This window comes from Elephantulus edwardii, unplaced genomic scaffold (assembly GCF_000299155.1).
Source record: "Elephantulus edwardii isolate Elephantulus edwardi_28Jun2011 unplaced genomic scaffold, EleEdw1.0 scaffold00026, whole genome shotgun sequence".
NCBI lineage: Eukaryota > Metazoa > Chordata > Mammalia > Macroscelidea > Macroscelididae > Elephantulus > Elephantulus edwardii.
Window position 1 is genome coordinate 9,376,588 of NW_006399776.1, and position 900 is coordinate 9,377,487.

At 33.1% G+C, this 900-nt stretch overlaps 1 protein-coding gene across 1 annotated transcript in view; it reads right to left on the reverse strand.

Moving 5' to 3' along the window:
• Positions 1-254: 254 nt before the first annotated feature.
• Positions 255-900, reverse strand: part of LOC102876675 (protein FAM98B-like) — a 60,384-nt gene continuing 59,738 nt past the window's right edge. Inside the window, exon 9 of the mRNA XM_006883228.1 lies at positions 255-265. Coding sequence (XP_006883290.1) covers positions 255-265 — 11 coding nt within the window. The remainder of the gene's footprint in view (positions 266-900) is intronic.

Below are 900 nucleotides of genomic sequence, written 5' to 3' on the forward strand. Positions count from 1 at the left end.
CAACTACCAATCCACAGATCATCACTCCCTAACCCTGTGCTTCCCCAACTGAGCTGTGAGTCACAACTGTCACAGGACACCATCCTACTAAGGCTGATAACTACTACTTTAATCTTGTGTTATACAGTCCAGCCTACCTTTTCATATTCAGATGGCTAAAGTGAAGGCACAAATGATGAGTAAACCCAGTTTATATTTTTTTTACATCATATAAAAGTAGCACATGTCATTGTTTCTTTAGAGTAATTCTGACCTCAATCTTTAACTGTATTTTGTCAAACAAAATCACACAGAATTTATATCCAGTTGGAGACTAAATATACATAGCAAAAGGTAAACTTCAGTTTTAATTACTGGAACTTTAACATAAGACTAGCCAAGGGATCTCTTCTAATACAATAAAACAAAACGAATTTTAAAAAATCAAGATAACAGATTATAGAACTTAACAATGTGTACCTTCCTCTATTTCAGAAAACAGAATTAACAAACACAAAACACATCCACAGGAGTAGGGGTAAGACAATAGTCTGTATTTCTTTCCATTACATATGGGGTCACTTATGTGTCTCAAATCTGAATAAAATACAGGTAACAATCTAAAGTCAATTGTGACAATAAAATACTTTCCATTTTCCAAGTTTGATGGTAATAAAGATTTACAGTTTTAAAAATTGTTTTTGTTCATTTTTTGTTTTTTAAAAAGACACAACATGCTCAAAGGTAGGTACACAGAATATAGGGGGCAGGGGGGCACCACTTCATTCAAGAGATCAAATGGTAGTATAAAACAATGCTCTTATATATCAACCCAATTCAAGAATGCAATCAAGAGTGTCTAATGTGTTTACTTCAAAGATGATATTCAGATGTTGCTTAAAACACTATGCCTAATCTATC